General features: G+C 43.8%; 1 protein-coding gene and 1 pseudogene across 1 annotated transcript; both read right to left on the bottom strand.

Annotated features, from left to right (window-relative positions):
* Nucleotides 1-188: 188 nt before the first annotated feature.
* Nucleotides 189-8,323, bottom strand: LOC129824583 (phosphoglucomutase-1-like; annotated as a pseudogene).
* Nucleotides 8,324-9,289: 966 nt separating this feature from the next.
* LOC129823729 (angiopoietin-related protein 3-like) lies at nt 9,290-13,298 on the bottom strand. The gene is made up of 7 exons (XM_055882680.1): nt 12,509-13,298; nt 12,064-12,168; nt 11,407-11,530; nt 11,119-11,232; nt 10,786-10,881; nt 10,393-10,665; nt 9,290-10,186 (listed from the first exon to the last, which is right to left on the bottom strand). Exons 1-7 carry the CDS (start codon nt 13,022-13,024, stop codon nt 9,969-9,971), a joined length of 1,446 nt encoding a protein of 481 aa, XP_055738655.1. The 5' UTR covers nt 13,025-13,298; the 3' UTR covers nt 9,290-9,968.
* Nucleotides 13,299-18,747: the final 5,449 nt, after the last annotated feature.

The following is an 18,747-nucleotide window of genomic DNA, read 5'->3' as shown; positions in this document are numbered from 1 at the left end:
TTATAGACATCGTAATTGTAAACTAACTGTATAGCTTCACATATAACTTCAACTATTATTTTGATCTTATGGATGGTCAGACCTTACATCTGTAGCTCTGTCTATGAATTTGAGAGTGGTTCTCCATCTCCATCTCTAAGCCATTTACCTAAAAAAAAAAGTTGTTGAGTTGGCGCTTCGTTGTTGTTTTAACTGCAGGTTGCCTGTTAAATCACATTATAAGGAACACATAATTTATACGTTTTCCTGTTTGGGATGCATTTTTCACTTGTTTCATTTTGATTATATAATTATTTAGTCTACCCATTTATGAAAGACTCTCTATTCTTTATACCTTGTGGGATTTGACTAATGACAACAACTAAATAAGAAGTTGATCACGTTTTATTTTTGGTACAGTTCACTCTTGCTCAATGTGAACCTGTGGTGAGTGTTTTGAGTTGGGGTAATCGGAAAAGTACAAAATCGCACAAAGATGCTTTTGATAGAGGGTAAAAGGGCCATCTAAGTGAAGGTAGGATTGGGGATAGACAGTGTCGTTTGAGTATTTTATTAGGAGGTGGCAGGGGAGTTGTAAGGGACAATCATGTGTGCGGCCTGTCCTCTCATGAAGCTGTGAGACCTTCAGGGCTATGGTAACCAGGGTAACCAGCATCACCTGGCACACATACACACGGACATAGGTTATTCACTAGTATGTAGCTACGTGCTCATGTTCTATGATGATAGTCTCAGAAACACCACAGTTTGGTCAGTGAGATCTCATCTCTGAATCATCCTTTGTCTGATGTGGATCCTGGAAGATCTTGTTGGGGTCTGTCTCGTAGCTGTCAATGTAGACCTGAACTGTTTCCCACCATACTCCCTGTTCCACTGAGCCTGTAGATGACCCGCGAGCCGTCAGGGAATATTATCCTCAAGCCCTGCAGATAGGGAAAGGGAAAGGGGGATACCTAGTCAGTTGTCCAACTGAATATATTCAACAAAAGATGTCATTCTTATATCCTATAAGTCCAAAGTGACTTATAGCATGTCCAGTTCTGTGAGCACGCCAAAACAGCCACCACCATTCCCCAGCTGGTGTCTGGAGACACGCCTGTCTACGGGGTCAGTGTGTTCAAAGTTGTCGGCCCTCTCCACCTGATAGCGCTTCTCGCCCACTGCGAACCTCTGGCCTACGAAGGCCTTCTCCAACATCGTCAGCTCCTCCATCATCTGAACGGCTGCATCCAGGTCGACTTCCTCACAGTCATACCTGCCCAAGACAGCACAACAGAAGATAAAACCACAAGCTTTGGCTGCATTACTTGTGTGCCTCTTTGTTTCTGCAGCCCAACTCCTTTTGTAATTTGTTCAAGCAGGACCAGGCTATTAGCTGCAAGACACTTTTATTTCCAGGCATAGCGTCTCTTTGACTTCATTTTCAGCTTTTTATACAACTCAAGGTTTCACTCAGACTTCAGCACTAGCCTGCCTTACTACAACTCCCTGGCCCTGAGAAAGTCTTGTGGGGATTCAGAAATAAGTTCTGCAATTATATGATTTGACCACCAGAGGTCACCAGAGATTCACACTCACCTGGTGAAGACTTTCCTGCCAAACTTCTGCCAGTGGTCCTTTGTGATGTCATCCACATTCTAATTCCTCGCTGCCAGGATGGACAGCCATGCCAGCACGGCCCAAAGTCCATCTTTCTGACAGATGGTCAGCATCTGACATGATAGAAACAGTGTAGGTTTGCTTGAGGTTCTTGCTGTGTTAGCCACCTCTTCTGGTAACTAGTTCCGGACATTTGGACCTACTGATGAGCTATCTGTGCCGAAACTCTCTTCTCCATTTGCCTGCCTCCATCAGGTTGCCAAAGAACTTCCACCCCGTGGGGGTCTCGTAGAGTTCCATCTTTATCGCTCTGGCTACACTACAAGATGGGGATATAGTCTTTTCGTTTTTTGGGGGGTGATCTTACATGATTACGGTTTATGATCATTCTGTACATTTAAACCTTACAGTGTCCACTAGTTTGTTATTTATTGAGACGGGATGAGATGCAGTAATGGTCAATGGCTCATTTTCTCATTGGATAATGCCAGGCCGAGGTGTTAGTTGCCCAGTGCAGGGCTGGTGGGCATGCAGCGTGCGTAGCCTCTCACCCCTGTGTGCTGGACGTAAAGGGGATGCTGAAAACATTGGCAGCGATGGCAGCCACCGAGTCTGATGGGTTGACGAAAAAGCCATGCTTACCCAGGATCATGTTACGGTCCTGGAAAACCAGACAGGGGTTAGAGGTCAGGCAACAAGAGAGAGAGGGGTTAGCAGCATCTGAATACAATTCAAAGCATCCAACCCCAAACCTTAAAGTTGTGATTGAAGTCTTCAGACAGTCTGAGATGCGTAAAGAAATTCACTGATGATTATTGTACCTTGATGGGTACTATTTTAGTAATAGTCTTGGATGAAATATAACTAAGATAAATAAATATAGATTATCATTAGATTTGCAGCTGTGTCAGCTTAGCCTGCTGTAAATCTCATTGCCTGTTTAAGCACTTTGATATTTTATTTTTTCTATATAATGACAAATTCACAAATTAAAGATGATTACTTGCAATGGTGATTATTATTAAAAGGACCGTTAAATTATTGGTTGATTGAACACGCACCCTGTCACCATCAAAGGCATCTTCAAAATGGTGCTGGCCACCTCTCATGGCCTCAGCCAGGTCAGCTGTATAGGTGAGGTTGGGATTAGGGTGCTGACCCCCAAAGGGTTGCAGGGGGACATACTTAATGGCAGATTTAGCTGGGGAGCCCAGCTCCTCACACAGTATCCTCTTCACATTGGTACCTACCTCTGATGATTAAACAGAGGTACACATGGAGTCTTGTCCTGTGCTATCCCTGGTGTTCAGTGGGGAGCAGATATCCTAGTGGTTAAGAATGTTGGGCTAGTAACCAAAAGGTCGCTAGTTCACATCCCTGAGCCGACCAGGTGAAAAGCTGTCAATGTGCCCTTGAGAAAAGCGCTTAACTCTAATTGCTTTGGATAAGTGCGTCTGCTAAATGGTGTAAATGTTATCACAGGGGAGGTGATATGGTTCTAGGAACAGCTTGAGTTTAGATTTTTTTTTGTAGCTTGATTTTTCCATAGCAGACAGTTTGTGTAACCCCCTATTCCCCTCTCTCCTGAGAGACTGGATCATGTAACAGACAGTGTGTGTAACTCCCTCCTCCCCTCTCTCCTGAGAGACTGGACCATGTAACCGACAGTTTGTGTAACCCCCCCCTCCTCCCCTCTCTCCTGAGAGACTGGATCATGTAACCGACAGTTTGTGTAACCCCCCCCTCCCCTCTTTCCTGAGAGACTGGATCATGTAACCGACAGTTTGTGTAACCCCCCACTCCTCCCCTCTCTCCTGAGAGACTGGATCATGTAACAGACAGTTTGTGTAACCCCCCCCTCCTCCCCTCTTTCCTGAGAGACTGGATCATGTAACAGACAGTTTGTGTAACCCCCCCCTCCTCCCCTCTCTCCTGAGAGACTGGATCATGTAACAGACAGTTTGTGTAACCCCCCCCTCCTCCCCTCTTTCCTGAGAGACTGGATCATGTAACAGACAGTTTGTGTAACCCCCCCCTCCTCCCCTCTTTCCTGAGAGACTGGATCATGTAACAGACAGTTTGTGTAACCCCCCCCTCATCCCCTCTTTCCTGAGAGACTGGATCATGTAACAGACAGTTTGTGTAACCCCCCCCCTCCTCCCCTCTTTCCTGAGAGACTGGATCATGTAACAGACAGTTTGTGTAACCCCCCCCTCCTCCCCTCTCTCCTGAGAGACTGGATCATGTAACAGACAGTTTGTGTAACCCCCCCCTCCTCCCCTCTCTCCTGAGAGACTGGATCATGTAACCGACAGTTTGTGTAACCCACTCCTCCCCTCTCTCCTGAGAGACTGGATCATGTAACAGACAGTTTGTGTAACTCCCTCCTCCCCTCTCTCCTGAGAGACTGGACCATGTAACCGACAGTTTGTGTAACCCCCCCCTCCTCCCCTCTCTCCTGAGAGACTGGATCATGTAACAGACAGTTTGTGTAACCCACTCCTCCCCTCTCTCCTGAGAGACTGGATCATGTAACCGACAGTTTGTGTAACCCACTCCTCCCCTCTCTCCTGAGAGACTGGATCATGTAACAGACAGTTTGTGTAACCCACTCCTCCCCTCTCTCCTGAGAGACTGGATCATGTAACAGACAGTTTGTGTAACCCACTCCTCCCCTCTCTCCTGAGAGACTGGATCATGTAACAGACAGTTTGTGTAACCCACTCCTCCCCTCTCTCCTGAGAGACTGGATCATGTAACAGACAGTTTGTGTAACCCCCTCCTCCCCTCTCTCCTGAGAGACTGGATCATGTAACCGACAGTTTGTGTAACCCCCCCCTCCTCCCCTCTCTCCTGAGAGACTGGATCATGTAACAGACAGTTTGTGTAACCCCCTCCTCTCCTCTCTCCTGAGAGACTGGATCATGTAACAGACAGTTTGTGTAACCCACTCCTCCCCTCTCTCCTGAGAGACTGGATCATGTAACAGACAGTTTGTGTAACCCACTCCTCCCCTCTCTCCTGAGAGACTGGATCATGTAACAGACAGTTTGTGTAACCCCCTCCTCCCCCCTCTCCTAAGAGACTGGATCATGTAACAGACCGTTTGAAACAACAGCTGAACTCTCAACTAGGCTGCTGCTCTCACAAATCCTGCTCCGCTCATCTTTACGGTGCCACTGTGTGACATTAGATTCAACCTAAGATGGATATCAACATCTGCATGTATAGAAACGGTATAACTATATGTTCTGTACATCGGAATAGAGCAGCCTTCTTCTTTCCTCCTAATGCTGCATAGCCAGACGAGTGGCTCTCTAAATATTACATATACTCCAACTACACGTTGTAGCTGGAAGGTCTGGCACGCTAGATTCCTAACCTCCATGCATGGCGTTCTTGACGGATCTTGATGTGGTTCTCCCCAGACAACAGCTTCTTCAGTGCAGCAAAGTCAAAGATGTTCCTCAGCATGTTGGCATAAGACTCCGCCGAGTCCACTATCTCCACTGTGAGAAGACAAAGATCCTCAGAAATCTAAGAAGGGAAACAGTTCAAAGAATAAACACAGAGGCAATGTTCTCTGGCCAGATTCAATCAAACCAGAACCTATGCTGTTTAAAAAGTCACATTGATCTTACACTGCAAACTTGGAATGTTTTTATTCGTTTTTCTATAGTGCAAGTTTTATTGAATTCTAGCCTAAGTATGTAAGTGAGTTTTTTTCTATTGCCTACTCTAAAACTGCCAACAAGGAATTCAGTTTATTTCCTTCTATTCAAACATCAGGTACCTGTTTATTTCTCCAGAACTCTTGTCAGGTTATGAGTGATGTGTTTGTGCTCACCTGTGAAGGGTTTAAAGTTGTTCTCCAGGTCAAACATCTGTTTTCCCGGGGTAGCCAAGTCTACCCGGAGTTCTGGGCAGATGGCGTACTCCTCTATGGATCTACCGATCAGGGATATTTTGTTAGTGACTGCCTCCTGGGCTGGGCTTAGGTTGGTTCAAACAAAAAAGCAAGACTTCAGGTCTTGTGTTACACAAGGGCACTCATTTGTGTTGATATTAATTGTGCTGCTCTAGTCTATTAAATTGTGCTTCTGAAGTCACCAATTATTGATATAGAATGACATTGTATCAAAAATGTCAAATATCTGCATCACTGAGCATGATACTTGTGGGAAAGGTCTCTATCTTATCTTGTAATGCTCTTGGCTAACAACCTTTCCAACTGTTCCCTATTCTCTGCTTACAGTACCTGCATTAGCAGTGTTGAACTTGATGCCACAGTCTCCATTGGATCCCCCGGGGGTTGTGACTGGCAGTGAGTATGATACCGCCGATGGCCTTGTACTTCCTGATCACACAGGAAACCGCCGGCGTGGACATGATCCCGTGATGAACAATTACGAACTGACCAACCTGCCAAGATGACACAGGTCTTTCAGGTTAGTATCTCTGTTGTGGTCGCCTATTTTAGCTATTGAAAAAAGCCACTATAGCTTGGAGTTCTACACATTTTATGACTTAATGTGTATGGTATAGATTGTATTTTATTTAATATTTACTTCTGGATTTTAACATGAGAAATCCATAGGCTTTGGTTGCTGGTGGTTATACTTAGCCAACCGAAGTATACTACAGTCATTGTGGTAGAAACACATGAAATATACTACAGTCATTGTGGTAGAAACACATGAAATATACTACAGTCACATGAAATATACTACAGTCACATGAAATATACTACAGTCACTGTAGTAGAAACACATGAAATATACTACAGTCACATGAAATATACTACAGTCATTGTGGTAGAAACACATGAAATATACTACAGTCACATGAAATATACTACAGTCATTGTGGTAGAAACACATGAAGTATACTACAGTCATTGTGGTAGAAACACATGAAATATACTACAGTCACATGAAATATACTACAGTCACTGTGGTAGAAACACATGAAATATACTACAGTCACATGAAATATACTACTGTCATTGTGGTAGAAACACATGAAATATACTACAGTCACATGACATATACTACAGTCATTGTGGTAGAAACACATGAAATATACTACAATCACATTAAATATACTACAGTCATTGTGGTAGAAACACATGAAATATACTACAGTCACATGAAATATACTACAGTCACTGTGGTAGAAACACATGAAATATACTACAGTCACTGTGGTAGAAACACATGAAATATACTACAGTTACATGAAATATACTACAGTCACATGAAATATACTACAGAGTTAACGGGAGGGAAAAGTCTTAGCCACGCCCAGTATTTCACGGGCTGGTAGGGGGAAGCTATGGGTCCAAAAATAACCAGGGAGACTAGTATGTGTGCAGAGGCAGATGGTAACTGAAGACATTCCTTAGTTCACACATGTGCAGGGGGATCACTGTCAGGGCTGTTGTCTCCAGTAAGAGAGACCCTAAGCACTGATTCAGGGTCATTGTTGATTTGTGATGGTAATACCAAAGACAGTACAGTATGAAGTTCGGCAGAAACTGCTTCTCCAATAGAAATCCCCGATCACGCTTGTATGTGATGTCATGGTCACGTTGGCTAAACTCAAGCACAGAAACACGTAGTCAGGTCTAATGGTCGTCTTGGACCGACGTGCGCATGTGCAAGTCGTTAAATGAAAGGCGATGAAGTTCGATATAAAAAATGTAAGAATACGAAAATGAAAACGTGTCTGTTTGTCACTTTCATAAGGTTGGAGTAATATGTTTAGCTACTTAAGACATTGGCGCAAATCTAGGTTATGCCTTTAGAGTTTGAGAAAATTAACAACGAAGGAAGAATATTTCACTTCTCATTGACTTCTGTTAGGATTTATGTTTATGCACTATAGCCTGCTACCATATTGTATGAAGATGAATATTGTTTTGTTACACACACACACAAACAATACAGATGTAGGTGTGTAAAGACTGACCAACATTGAGTGACAGGCCATAAAAGCTGTGGTCAATCTGGAGAGGGGAGGGGTGCATAACCCTAGGCCAACCAGGGGGGTAGATTACTGGACAATACCATATAAGGAACTGTTTCAGTGTAGAATCGATAGACACAAGACGATTCTAATCTACCCAGCAACCAGAGGTGGACAAAGGAGAGCACTAACTGTCAGTTACACTAAGGGACTTGGACAAGTCCGAGGGCCAGCAAAGGCGGAGCAAAGTCTAAACCGCGCTCAGCCTCTACTGTGATAGGCCAACAGACGCGTTGGAACTACGTCATCACGGTATAAGAACAGCTGTTTACGTACTTCCTGCCAGTTCTCTGTTCAACCCTGCGTGGTGATACAGCGAACCCGTATATACGAAAATTGCATTTGCCATTCATTGCTTCCGGTAATTAAACATAATTAAAGAAAGTTAGCAGACCTTGCTTTTTATTTATCCTGATACCGGATTTGTTACAGGCAGCGTTCACACTTCTCAAAACCCAAACCCCCCCGGTCTGGTCTGCCGAGTCTGCTTTCCAAGTGTTCCTGTAAGTCTCGCAGTGTTGCTCCTCTGGGTTTAGAAGCTGGTTATACTATCGCAGACCAGTGTGAAGGGTCAACTTCTTCTCAGAGAGTAGAATACAATACTGCCTCCTGGGGCTAATGTGGTCTGTTTTGAGAGGCTTGTGCATAATCCCCAAACGTTAAGAACGTCGTGACCTACCTTAAAGCCTTTCAACATTTCTTGTGACCTTCCAGTTAGACAAAGCACTATTTCTAGCCACAGCTCAGTTGAAAGCTGCTTTGATGTCCAAGTGCACTTTTTGGGTGAAAAAACGACTAGTGCTGTAGTGCACTTGTAACAGTATAACTTTACGCCCGTTCCCTTGCCCCGACGCGGGCGCGAACCAGGGACCCTATGCACACATCAACAACAGTCACCCACGAAGCGTCGTTACCCATCGTCGTTACCCATCCACAAAAGCCGCGGCCCTTGCAGAGCAAGGGGACCTACTACTTCAAGTCTCAAAGCGAGTGACGTAACCGATTGAAACGCTATTAGCGCGCACTACCGCTAACTAGCTTAGCTAGCCATTTCACATCCGTTACACACTACTGTTACATCATGTACACTCATTATGTCCACTCATTATGTCCACTCATTAGCCTGATTTAAGATTTTTTTTTATTGTAGGTCTGATTGCATCAGAGGTCAGTGAGATATGTGATGTTTTTCAGGTCAAGGCTGAACAGAGGAAAACCAAAAGGTTCCTGTCAGACACTCACCATGTTGTCGTACCCTCACTAAAGGCCATCTCTCAGTTTACGTAAAGGAACCAACTTGTTCTAGCCTGGGTACCAGTCTGTTTAGCTAACATCCCACTCCTTGTACTCATGTCATTATGAAACATGACACGAAGTCAGACTGGTGCCCAGGCTTAACTTATTCTGCCAATCATGATACTCCCATCCCTCCCATAGCCTCTGATAAGTCCATTCAAGAACGTTTTTATTGAGTAGTAATAATACTGTAATACTTTTATATTTACAGGTATAGCTATTAACAGCTACAGATAGACATTTGAATGACAATGTTTTTGGAACATGGCTGTAAGAGCTGGCTAGAAATCAAATGATTTGTTCATTTGGACAGTCATGTTACCGACTGTTGTAGTGTTTCGAGGATAATTATTCAGAACCACACCAGTAGTCATAAATATGCTTTATTTATTAAAAATACAGTATTTACAGTACATATGTGCTGAGAGTCAATGTGACTCAGTAAGTGGTGATAACTGCTGTTATTCAGGTGGATGCCTGTGTGCTGTCCATCCAGCTCCTCACCACTTCATACCTGGTTGTATTCAGACTCACAGTCAAATCTGCCACGCTCAACTCAAATTTTCACATAAAAGAATGGTGTACGTTTTGCATATTTATGAGGTTTGTGCGCAGATCTCAGGTACGAGTACCATCCGCCATTAATACAGTCTGAAATACAGTCTGAAATACAGTTACATAGAGGATTCCTCAAATGCATGTAATAGTAACGAGGATGTTGTCAAACAATTTCACACCAAAATTAGAACGTTAAACTGAGTATAAAAATGTTAAGACAATTAATTTGGTTCATTGTGTCCCAAAGCCTTTAATGCTGAAGAGGAGAAGTGAATCCCTTTCAGACTAGCTATAAGGCAAACTGTGGATTAGAGACACAGATTCAGAGTCCTATTCAATCAGCTTGGTCCGACTGTGCAGTCGACAGAAGAGACTCACTAAACTGACCTCCTAAATCTCCTTAAGACCTTGTTGTCAGAGACTTATCACAAAATTTCGCCAAAGGTTGGTCAATGTCTTGTTTCTATCCAGAGGTAAATGTCTGGTGTTCATTCTGAGCTGAAATTGCCTGTCTCTGAGGAGGTTGAAGCGAAGGTAGCGGCAGGGGTGGAGCGAATGGAGATCTGGGTGGATCGGAGGGAGTAGGAGGACCCTTGGGTTGGCTTCCAGTGGATTCCCCTCCTACGCTCTGACCGTCCCTTGGGTTTCACGTGGATATATTTCCCGTTCAGATTGGTGTCTCCGCAAGCGTTGAACCACCAGCCGCCTGCAAAAACCCATCGGATTAGTTAAACTGGATGCTGGTGTGAAAAATAGCAATCTTCATTCAATCTAATATTCCATTAAATCGTATGCTTCATAAATGAGATGAAATTAAACAATTTCATTCAAACAAACCCTGTACTTGAGCCCTACAATAAACCATGCCTCCATAAAATCCCATAACATCCTCCCCACTCCCCACCACTTTACCTGTGTAGGTATAGGCACAGTGGGAGTCTTCAAGTTTGTCATTGTCCTGGTCCTTGGTGGAGAACATCATACCGGTGTGGTTGCTCATTGCGTCAGGCAGATTTCCGGACACCTGTGAGAGGTGGATTCTATAGTGGGCCTCGGGTCCATCCAGAGAGAAGTTGTACTCAATGAAGCGTTTGCCCTTTTTCCAGTCCTCCAGTTGGATGTTCAGGAAAGTGTCACCTTGACTAGCGAGGGAGTGGATCTTCCTCAGGCCCAGCCAGAACTCTCCTGTGACACAGACAAATCAATAAGGCTCAATGCTAAAGTTGTACACACATACGTGAGGTGACTGGTCTGGTGCACTGGTCATGGGAAGTACACATTACACCTCACAACTTCATCACTCACCTTGAAAGTCTCCAAATCCGTTTTCATACGTCTCCCAATTCTGATGGAAATTCATCGACCCATCCTTCCTTCTCTGGATGACCGTAGCCCCTCCATCTGCAGAAAGGAAAGAAGAAACGCTTAACTTCAAATCAATAAATATACATTAGTACACAAGGTTTCAGCTAATACTAATGGCTGGAATGTGGAAAATGGAATGGTATCAAAAACATGGTTTTCACGTGTTTGATTCCAGTCCATTCCCTCCATTCCACTCCATTCCAGCCATTATTAAGAGCCGTCCTCCCCTCAGCAGACTTCAATGGGAGCATTGGCGCTACTCGTCTGTCTTACCTTCACCCATGTCACAGTAGACCATGAAGGGTTCAGATTGGTTGGGCTTGATGGCGTACACTCCACTGGCTCTCTCGCCCTCGTTGAATAGCTCACTGCAGTCTGATGAGAGATCTGTGACACAACCATATTTTACAGTCTATCAGCAGCACCTTGCTGAAACCCTGTCTGTTCCTCAAACATTGTGTTTTAGTGTGGACCGTGTGTTTTGTAGGGACCCTGAAAGAGTAACGGCTAATGGGAATAGAAATAAAAACAAATGATCATGACCCTTTTAAGCCACCTTACCCGTCATGTCCAAACTGCCATTGGTGGAGGTGTTGGTCAAATACCCAGCGAGGGTGGGCGGGACAGACTGGAAGTTGTCTGATGGTTTCTCAATGGTCTCTTGCATGAAAGGGTTGTAGGTGAGCTGAACATGAGAAGGAATAGTGTTGTTACGGCACAAGCAGTCATTTCTGTCGCTCTGCACAATAGAAGCGTACACACAAATAATCACGGTAGATGAGGTGAATAGTCACTGGTTAGTGTTTTTAGTCATGAATCTTGTTCTGGAGGCAGCTCTGCAGAGTGGTCACTAGCTGGCACATTCACAAAGTCATAAAATCGGATTTTAAACCTACCTCTAACCTAAAAAAAAAAGTAGGCTATAATTACACTATAAACACTACAATTTTAACTTTGCAGCTGGCCCATCTAGCAGAAATCGCTCGGTTCTGCCTCAAGGACAAGATTCATGACAAAAAACGTCAACCTGCTGAATAATCATAGTAGATGAGGGGAGTTTCACCTAATGTAAAGCCCTTTGAGCATCTGGTGATATATAAATCCAAATAAGTATCTTTACTATAATGGATTGAACATAGAAATATAGTCATTTGCCTGCTGTCATGGTTGTACGACTGTAAGACTCAAGCTACATGTTGTAGAAATAACAACCGTCACCTCCAGAGTTTTCATCCTGCTCCTCTGGTGGTCGAGCTGGTCGCTCTGCTCTCTCACAGCCTTCAGCAGCTCACTGATGCTCCTCTCCTGGGTGTGGATCACATCCTGTGAGACACATGAGGGGACAGGGATGGGTCATTTCTCCAGAAAGGACTATTTATCCTTATAGGTTTCAACAGTTCTATCTGGTACTACAGTGGTGTTAGGGAGTAGGCTAATCCCTAGAACCAAAGGTGACTTTGCTCAATGTATCTTCTTGAGGTTGGTTGAAGTGACTGAAAACCTTGTAAAATTTCCCCATTAGCCTTACCTTGTCCTTGGTATCTTACCACACCAGTATTCTACATGGATATTGCAGTGAGTATTGGGAGAATCTTAATCAGCTTTAACACTATGTTCAACTCATTTCCCCTCCATGGGTTAAGGTCAGGTTGGAATGGCTCACCTTCAGTGAGTTGATCTCAGCCAGCTGCTCGGCGGGGACCAGGCCCTGAGACAGGCCGCTCAGTTTCACCTCCAGCCCTCCCACCTTGCTCCGAAGCTGGCTACGCTCCTGCAGGATGCTCTCCACCTTGGAATTGATCTCCAGCGACAGGTTCCGTATCTCCTCGTTGTTGGCCTTGAGCACCACTGTGGTTTTCTTCAGCTCCTCCTCTTCCCCCTTGATCTCACTGGCCAGCACGGAGAGCTGGTTGAAGGAGCTGTCGAAGATGTTGAGTTTCTGGAAGATGTCGTTTATCTGGCTCTTGGTCTTATGGACAAAGTCCCTGAGGCTGTGGCCGAGCTGGAGGAGACCGTTGGCCAGGAGGCGCACGTCGTCCAGAGCGGCGAAGCGGGAACGAGTTTCCACGGCGGGAACCTGAGGGAGAGGAGAGTCTTTGGACATGGACTCCTCCTTGGCGCAGAGGACCAGGGGCCAAGAAGCCACAAGAACGAACAGAAAGGTTAGCGTCATCTTCATTATGTTGTTTGTTTCTGTCTTGAGACCTTCAAGGTGTTGGTAGTGAGCTGGCCCTTGAGTCCTCTCTTCCCTTGAAAAGACAGCACAGGACACAGAGCTAGTAAACTATATAGGCTGCCTGGGATGAGGTTGATTATTAACTTACTCGGTCTCAACTGATTTTACCTCTACAAATATGGATGCAGCGTTCACGAGTCCAATTTACAAAGAGCTTAACTCTTTCATGAGTTGACTTTGTTTGAAATGACTGGAGTCTGACTATTATTTCAGTGTTCTATTCTGAAATTCAAAAGAAAAGAACTGAGTGGGCAGCTGTGTGTGATGCATTCAATCGGAATGTTCAGTTCAAAACACTGGTGTGCTAGTCTGGTACAAGAATCCACCATCGATGCCAATTCCAAAATTGCCACATCCGTGTGCCAGTCGGGAAATCGTCACGGAAGACCAAATAAGATGTTCTTGTTGGTTCTCAGAAAGCATCTTAAGTCTCAAGTCCAAATATATTTAGACTTAAACAGGGCACGCAATTATCAACAACCACGGTGTATAATTATTATATCTGATTGGAGTTTCTTTATTTTGAAATAGACATTCATAACATTTACATTGGGAGAGTTGCAGGAAATTAAGCTACTGAAGTGCAGTACAGTGATTCTAAAGCCTTGTTCAAATTGGCAGTTTGAAGTGACACATTGTTTTGGGGGGGGTTAAATATCGGATTCGAATCTGTTCTTTTTCCTGCAGTCTGAACAGCCAAAAAGCACATGGAATAAGATATTTCAAGCCTCATTTCAAACCACCTCTGATTCCTGGCCATGCGACTTGTGTCTGAACGGTCAAATCTGATTTATTTTCCCTCAAGTGGTTTTTAGACTGTTATTTGGCATATCTTGTTGCTTGCTAGCTACTCTGTTGACAGTTTTGACAAGCACATGTGGTAGCTAACTAACTTGTTAATTGTTTACAAACAAATTAGGGAATGTGCTAGAAAGCAAAACTAGCTACCTAGCTAGCTAGTTGACTTCTGTGGCTAGCCAAAAAGGACTTGTTTTGAAAGTTGGATCATCGTCCAATGGCGGCGAGCTTTACACCCCTCCAGCCGACGCTTGACATTGCACATGGTGATCTTAGGCTTGTATGCGGCTGCTCAGCCATGGAAACCCATTTCGTATAGCTCCAGACAAACAGTTATTGTGCTGACTTTGTTTCCAGAGGTAGTTTGGAACTCGGTAGTGAGAATTGTAACCGAGGAGACAATTGTTATGCCCTACACGCTTCAGGAATTGCCGGTCCCATTCTGTGAGCTTGTGTGGCCTACCACTTTGTGGCTGAGCCGTTGTTGCTCCTAGACAACACCACTTCAGAATAACAGCACTTATAGTTGACCGGGGCAGCTCTAGCAGGGCAGAAATTTGACGAACTGACTTGTTGGAAAAGTGGCATCCTATGATGGTGCCACGTTGAAAATCACTGAGCTCTTCAGTAAGACCATTCTCTTACTAATGTTTATCTATGGAGATTGCATGGCGGTGTGCTCGATTTTATACACCTGTCAGCAACGGGTGTTGCTGAAATAATTTGAAGGGATGTCTACATACTTGTGTATATTTAGTGTATTTGCAAGCAATAATGGTGCATTTGGAAAGTGACTTTTTCCACATGTGTTACATTACATTACAGCCTTATTCTAAGAAATATCACATTTACATTAGTATTCAGACCCTTTACTCAGTACTTTGTTGAATCACCTTTGGCAGTGATTACAGCCTCGAGTCTTCTTGGGTATGACGCTACCGTAAGCTTCACCATAAGGGATGGTGCCAGGTTTCCTCCAGACGTGACACTTGGCATTAAGGCCAAAGAGTTCAAACTTGGTTTCATCAGAATAGTGAATCTTGTTTCTCCTAATCCGAGAGTCCTCCAAGCGGGCTGTCATGTGCCTTTCCTGAGGACTGGCTTCCATCTGGCCCCTCTATCATAAAGGCCTGAATGGTGGAGGGCTGCAGAGATGGTTGTCCTTCTGAAAGGTTCTCCCATCTCCACATAGGAACTCTGGAGCTCTGTCAGAGTGACAATCGAGTTCCTAGCCACCTCATTGACCAAGGCCCTTCTCCCCCAATTGCTCAATTGAGCTGGGCTGCCAGCTCTAGGAAGAGTCTTGCTGGTTCCAAACTTCTTCTATTTAAGAATGATGGAGGCAACTGTGTTCTTAGGGATCTACAATGCTGCAGAAATGTTTTGGTACCCTTCCCCAGATCTGTGCCTTGACACAATTCTGTCTCTGAGCTCTACGGACAATTCCTTCGACCTCATGGCTTGGTTTTTGTTCTGACATGCCTTATATAGACAGGTGTGTGCCTTTCCAAATCATGTCCAATCAATTGAATTTACCACAGATGGACTCCAATCAAGTTGTAGAAACATTTCAAGGATAATCAATGGAAATAGGATGCACCTGAGCTCAATTGTGTCTCATAGCAAACAGTTTGAGTACTTGTGTAAATAAAGTATACATTTTTTTTTTATTATTAATACATTTGCAAACATTTCTAAAAACCTAATTTTGCTTTGTCATTATGGGATATTGTGTGTAGATTGATGAGATGTATTTATTTTATAACTTAACATAATTTGGAAAAGGGGGGGGGTCTGAATACATTCCGAATGCACTGTATATGCCAGAGGCGCCATCAATTCCGCTGAAATTCTTGTAAATTTAGTAATTAAATCACACTCCCTTGAAAAATTCTAGCTCTAACAGCTGATTAAAACATCGGTGAGGTCATACATCTCTATCGTGTATAGGAAGTTAATACATGCAATCATCTGCAGAAAAATAAAAGTTTACACAGCTAGGATTACATCCTGGGCTGATTCTACTCTTAATAAGCAATAAGGCCCGAGGAGGTGTGGTATATGGCCAATATACCACGGCTAAGGACTGTTCATAAGCACGACACAACGTCGAGTGCCTGGACACAGCCCTTAGCCGTGGTATATTGGCAATATACCACAAACCCCCTGAGGCGCCTTATTGCTGTTATAAACTGGTTACCAACTTAATTACAGCAGTAAAAATATACCACGGCTCTCAGCCAATCAGCATTCAGGGCTCCCACTACCGAGTTTATAATAGAAAATAGGATATTGATACAGCAAATACTGCTACCTGTACAGTAATGCTGATGTGATTTTAATCCATACAACGTATATACAACCTACATAGAACCTACATACAACCTACATACAACCTATATACAACCTACATACAACCTAATATAACAACTCTGATGCAACATAAGAACTGCCAGTGCTCCAGAGGTCCCTCTGTTAAACGTTAACTGATTGGTCCGACATCAAACCCCAGTGTGTGGACACAGCAAACACTGCCCTCACCCCTGTGTTGAACCAGAGGCCCTTGTCTCTGGTCACTCTCTGGATGGGAGCGGGCTCTAACCCTCTATGCTGTGTGTGTGTGTGTGTGTGTGTGTGTGTGTGTGTGTGTGTGTGTGTGTGTGTGTGTGTGTGTGTGTGCATATGTTTGCGTGGGCGTATGTGCTGGAGTTCGGGATACTTTCATGGGGCAGGGCGGAGAAGTATGTTCAACGGGTCAACAGGAGTAACACATTGTTGCCCTACATTTTGCTCGATCACTTCAAATGAAGTGCCTGTTAACCTGACAGTGACCATAAATGCTAGTTTATAGTCTATGTGAGAAAAACGCAACTAGCTACGCAAAATGCCCGGTTACTGACTGCTATGCTAAAAAGAAAAACTCCAGTCATGGTTGCCAACAGCCTTTTGACTTTTGGTTGTGGAACCATGTGTCTCATGTGATGCAAGACAAGCTACTCTTGCCCCATATATGCTTTCTGTTGGTAGCTCAGTCAGGCTGGAACACAGTGTAATGTGACGCAACTAGGCAACGTAGTCATTTTGAGTAGCTAATTGCATTGTGAGCTTTATCTATGTAGACAATAAACGGGGCTTTAGAATTGTCTCATGGAGGAAAATCTGATTTTACACACTTGAATTTAAAGCTAATTTTGTATTTGAAGACTCAGTGAAAGATTCAGTAAGATAACGTTTTATCTGGCACACGCTTGACAGTCCATAACTGCTTTCCCTTGAACTGTCCGAGGCCAGGCTATATGAGTCTACAGTGGCTTTTTATTATCTACTAGTCAAACAGTTTCGCCAGACAGCACATCTACAGTAGACACAGCTTGCTAATCAAACCAAAGCCAATGTGTGTTTGAGCAATCGCTAAGTCACGTTTCAAGCCCAACCAGTGATGAATGTCACGTTTCTGTCCTCGCTGTCAATCACCCCCTATAAACCCGTTTTACTTCATCATGTTCCTGTCCATGTCATCTGTGTAGCACTGGCGAGATGTTCTTTACCATTCGGCCATCAGATTTGCCACAAATGCTCCTTATAGGACACATCACTGCACTCTATACTCTTCTGTAAACTCTCTGTATACCCGTCGCAAGACCCACTGGTTGATGCTTATTTATAAAACCCTCTTAGGCCTCACTCCCCCCTATCTGAGATATCTACTGCAGCCCTCATCCTCCACATACAACACCCGTTCTGCCAGTCACATTCTGTTAAAGGTCCCCAAAGCACACGCATCTCTCGGTCGCTCGTCTTTTTAGTTCGCTGCAGCTAGCGACTGGAAGGACTCTCAATCATGGACACTCTTACTGACAGTTGTGGCTGCTTTGTGTGATGTATTGTTGTCTCTACCTTCTTGCCCTTTGTGCTGTTGTCTGTGACCAATAATGTTTGTACCCTGTTTTGTGCTGCTACCATGTTGTGCTGCTACCACGTTGTGTTGTCATGTGTTGCTATCATGTTGTGTTGTCATGTGTTGCTGCCTTGCTATGTTGTTGTCCTAGGTCTCTCTTTATGTAGTGTTGTGTTGTCATGTGTTGCTATCATGTTGTGTTGCTATCAGGCTGTGTTATCATGTGTTGCTGCCTTGCTGTGTTGTTGTCCTAGGTCTCTCTTTATGTAGTGTTGTGTTGTTCCTCTTGTTGTGATGTGTGTTTTTGTCCTATATTTTTATGTATTTGTATTTTTAATCCCAGGCCCTCGGAGGCCTTTTGGCAGGGCGTCATTGTAAATAAGAATTTGTTCTTAACTGACTTGCCTAGTTAAATAAAGGTTAAATAAAGGTTAAATAAAGGTTAAATAAAAGCACACCTGGGTTAACATTTTATTTAGATTTGTTTGACTAAGTCAGTAGTGCCAGATGGGTGGGGTTCACACATTTATTTAACTAGGCAAGTCAGTTAAGAACAAATTCTTACTTTACAATGGCACCTTAGGAACAGTGGGTTAATTGCCATGTTCACAGTCACAACAGGTTTTTACCTTGTCAGCTCGGGGATTCGATCTAGCAACCTTTCTCTTACTGTCCCAACGCTCTAACCACTAGGCTACCTGCCTCACCAATTTGGGAATATTAAAATGGAATAAAGTGCCGCTTAAGTATTTGAAAGAAACAAATACTGTATTGAACTCAGGGTTGATGTGTAGATCATCAAATGTTAGTTGTGGAGCATATTACATGGTTGTCACTGCAAGACCCCAACCCCCACCATATTCTGTGAGTCATTGGACTATGGCTTTAAAACAAAAAATCATATTGCATCACCTCTCATACATAACGAATCATAACTCACATGTCATAGTCAAACTTTCAGGGCCAAATA

Source organism: Salvelinus fontinalis, chromosome 26 (genome assembly GCF_029448725.1).
Source record: "Salvelinus fontinalis isolate EN_2023a chromosome 26, ASM2944872v1, whole genome shotgun sequence".
In the NCBI taxonomy this organism is placed as follows: Eukaryota; Metazoa; Chordata; class Actinopteri; order Salmoniformes; family Salmonidae; genus Salvelinus; species Salvelinus fontinalis.
The sequence above is the reverse complement of the archived record's forward strand: the minus strand, read 5'-3'. Positions and strand labels throughout refer to the sequence as shown.